This window comes from Electrona antarctica (assembly GCF_951216825.1).
Source record: "Electrona antarctica genome assembly, chromosome: 14".
Lineage (NCBI taxonomy): Eukaryota > Metazoa > Chordata > Actinopteri > Myctophiformes > Myctophidae > Electrona > Electrona antarctica.
Genome location: NC_136795.1, coordinates 37,719,313 through 37,723,369, shown reverse-complemented (window position 1 = coordinate 37,723,369; position 4,057 = coordinate 37,719,313). Strand labels below are relative to the sequence as shown.

At 44.0% G+C, this 4,057-nt stretch overlaps 1 protein-coding gene across 1 annotated transcript; it reads right to left on the bottom strand.

Annotated features, from left to right (window-relative positions):
• Positions 1–389: 389 nt before the first annotated feature.
• Positions 390–3,342, bottom strand: uncx (UNC homeobox; the record flags this gene model as incomplete). Its single annotated transcript, XM_079520843.1, has 3 exons — positions 390–1,571; positions 2,366–2,541; positions 3,090–3,342. 3 exons carry the CDS (start codon positions 3,340–3,342, stop codon positions 390–392), a joined length of 1,611 nt encoding a protein of 536 aa, XP_079376969.1.
• Positions 3,343–4,057: the final 715 nt, after the last annotated feature.

The window sequence follows — 4,057 nt, the reverse complement described above, 5'->3', positions numbered from 1 at the left end:
ACCTTACATATATAAATAGTATAATACCTTTTTACAGCTTTTGAGGATTTTTGTGGTTCTGAATCTGATGTCTTTTTTTTCTCTTTTCTTTTTTACAGTTCATGATCACAGGGTGTATCAGACCTGCGCTCGCGACAGGCACGCACGCACGCACACATGCACGCACGCAGAGTCAGAAAGAAAGAAAGAGAGAGTGAGAGAGAGAGAAAGAGAGAGAGAGAGAGATCTCTAGGCTAACGTATACCATTAATCCAAAATATCAGTCGAAAAAAACTATAGAGATTAGATGCAAAGAGATGGTAGTTTATGCTTTAGCTTTGGCCTAATGAATGGTGTCACTTTTATAGACGCTATATCAATATGTTTCTGGTTTACCACCCAAGGATTTATTATTCCATATCGACATCTTTAGAGTCTGTCTTTGTCTCTGGCGGACTGTTGGTCGTTACACACTTGGAGTAGTCTTTCTCTAAAAGTTCTTTCCTCTCTGATTGAAACGATTTGGACTCGGTGGGTCTACTGGGCAAGGGTTCTGGACTGTCATCGTCCGCAAAGCACGTGTCACTGCAACTAGCTGAAGAAGAAGTAGTCTGACTGGTCATGATGGGGAAGCAGGTTCCCCGGTCTGGGCTGCTCTGGGGCGAACCTCCTGTCTTTCTCTCCTCCGACACCACCACCTGCCCATGCATGATTGATAACGCATCATTGTGTGTGGCGTCATGGTCGGAGGTGTTCGTGTTGTTGTTGTTGTTGTTATTATTATTATTCTTACATCCCGTGGTCACCAGTGAGACGCCACCGCGGTCACTGGACGGACTTCGTTGCCTCGTTGAGTTCTCCGTGCTGTCAGTGTCATCAGAGGCGTTTGGCCCAGCAGCAGCTGATGATGATGATGTCTTCAAAGCCGTCTGAGGAACAATGAATCCCAGCGGCTGGTGGGTGATAGGGTAGAGCAAGAAGTGTCCCTTCCCGATCAAAGGCCGCGACGAGGGGGCTAAGGCAGAGAATCCGTCCACGTTCGCTTTGCGTCTCGGCCTGGAGTCCGACAGGAGGCTCTCGACGCTAAAGGGGTTCAGTTTATGGAGGTTCGTGGAGGCTCTGTTGTTAGTGGCACATAGGCTCTGCTGCTGGCTGCTGTCGGACGAGTCCAGCTCGGATCCGCCAGCATCTTCATGGTTCGAGTGTCTTTGGTTCTGGGCTGTATTATTATTATTATTATGATGAGGTGTTTGGTCGCAGCTCGATTGCATTTGGTTTCTGCCTACTACGGGAGGGTCAAAATGGAGGGACGCGTGCTCACTGTCCGTCACGTGGGACACTCCACTGTCGCTGTCCGATCCCGGGGTGTGAAATAAGTCCCCGTGAAGAAGTTTGTTCTGCGACCTCAACAGTCTCCGCTCCTGTTTTCGCTTCTTCTTCTCCAGCCTGTCCAGCTCTCTCCTGGCGATCTCCTCGGCGTCCATCGGCTCGCCGCTGCACGTCGTGGGGTGAGAGTTGTGCGCCGGTCGGCCAGGACCCTTCTTTGTGTTCTCTTTTTTTCTCCACTTGGCCCTCCGATTTTGAAACCATACCTACAGTCAAGAGAGAATGCAAACAATGAGTATAAAACAAAAACTAAATACACCTCCAGTTTTTAAAGGTTAACAATAATCTATATATATAGATTATTGGCTATAGGCTAGTAAATCTTCCAAACAATATTTCTTTAAAATACGTTTTTGGGGTATACTTCAAAAGAGTAACCTATACGAGCTTGGTAAATATTATTTAAACTCACAGTCCTCCCAAGTTGTTGGTGACATTCCATATTAAGTTGCAGTCATGCTTATCATTTGACCACAGGCAGCATTAGGCCTAAAACGTAACAAAAACCTCCCATTGTTGCTATAATTATCAATACATATCCCTGTGAGATATCTAAAGTAGACGTGTAATATTAAAATGCATTTAAAACTATGCTTGTATTTGTTTTCCAATTCAAGCAGTCCTTTTAGCATGGACTGGAAAGTCCAACATTCTGAAAAAAGTTATTTGAGTTAGACAAAAGTTAATGCAGCCTGCAATATAGACCATATACCATATCTTTCCACACAATAAATAAATCAATGTTGGATAAACAATATTTATTTACATGCATGGCTCTTTTTATAACAGGGTTACAGAGCAGAATAACACTAAATTGCTCTGTTTGTTTTCACCCCATGCTATTGATATGGTCAGACTTCTGTGCAATAACTAGTCTCTTTGACTATTTGGTAAACATACATGAGATAAATTATAAGAAAACATTGCATTGTTTATTATAGTCACGTTAACACGCTATAACAAACAAAATAATAATAATAATTTAAAACGTCATATTTACCTGAACCCTCGATTCTATCAAGTCCAAACGGAGAGCCAGTGCCTCTCTCATGAAAACGTCGGGATAGTGGCTCTCATTAAAAGCCTTCTCTAATTCTTCCAACTGCCAACCTGTGAAATTTGTGCGAGTTCTTCGTCTCTTGCAACCAGGGCTATCTTTGTCTGGGTCCCCCGAGTCTGACATGAGGATAAACAAAAATTGAGATCATGTAAATAAAGGACAAAAATAAAATGCCGAACATTTTTACATTTAAACTGTATTTTAAATATATATATATATATTTCTGAGATTGAAAATAGCCTATAGGCCGATATCTGTAATTTTGTTGTTGTTAAATGCACACAATTATCACTACCATTATTAAACCGAACGCTATTTTAAAGGGTTGTGCACGTGTTGTTAACATAAGCTTATCATTTTATCATAATGTGTGTGTGTGTGTGTGTGTGTGTGTGTGTGTGTGTGTGTGTGTGTGTGTGTGTGTGTGTGTGTGTGTGTGTGTGTGTGCGCGCGCGCGTGTGTGTGTTCAGCTTTCGACTGTCACAATTTAGTGGAGGCGATGAATTCCCTGTTTTCTTTATGGTTTGGATTTCGTTTAAAACGCTATATAGCCTATATGAAGACATCACAACATGGTTTCGCGTCTTTGTTTTGGATTTGGTCGACCGCCAGCGGCCAACAACCACGAGAGAAACGTACACATGATATTCTATGTTTCGCTTACCTGTCAGTTTATAGTGCTGATCTCCATTCATACCGCAGCCCGAAGACAAGAGAGGGTTCGAATTAACCACCGCCGTGCAGGAGCCATTTAGTAATCCGTCTATTGAGAAGGGAACCGCGGCCGCGGACTGAAGTTGATGACCGGCCAATTCGTAAACGTGGTGGTGGCTCAGATGGTACGGAAAGCCCACCATCCCGCCGAGAGAGCCTCCGAACTGGGCATGAGGCGCGTCCAGTATCCTGCTGTCCATCATCCCCGCTGCAGGCAGGAAAGGAAACGACGTCTGGAGGAGGCTGGCTGGATGTGAATTTAGAAAGCATGCAGCGAGTCACTGTGGCCAGCAGCGAGCAGGGGACATGATGCGAAGGGAGGGATGAGCAGTTACTTTATCCACACGAACCTTCCAATAATTAGCCTCGGCTTTGGGAATTTGAGACCAATGAGAAACGGTAATCGACTCTGACGTCAGAGACGTGGGGTCTGCTGCGAACGCTTTCCATATCGATTGCTAATTAAACCTGACATCCCACCTCAATAAACAATATCAGAGCTGTCACAACAAGACAGGAGGTCTTTGATAAGAACTACATCGCAACTACACGGGGGACCACCACCGAGGCGCGCGCACAGCGAAACCCAGCGAAAGACTATATAGGCGGAATCGGTTTATGCCCCCATGTTTGGCCAACATTATAGCCTAAATCTAGACTAAATCTTGGATAAATCTTTGTCTATAGAAACTATTTGTATACAGGCTATATTGTTGTATGGCACGGTGCTAAAAACAAATGGCTTAACGCCGAGACGAGGTATTTGGTTATATTTGAAAGGAATGGAGAGGTTTTAAGCATCACACAAAGGTAAAGCCGTAAGAGTATAATGCCAGTCCTGTTGTCCTCCACCTCAAAGCACGAAGGTCTGTCATATGACCAAACAAGCGTTATGGCTATAATTATAGGCTTTATTGC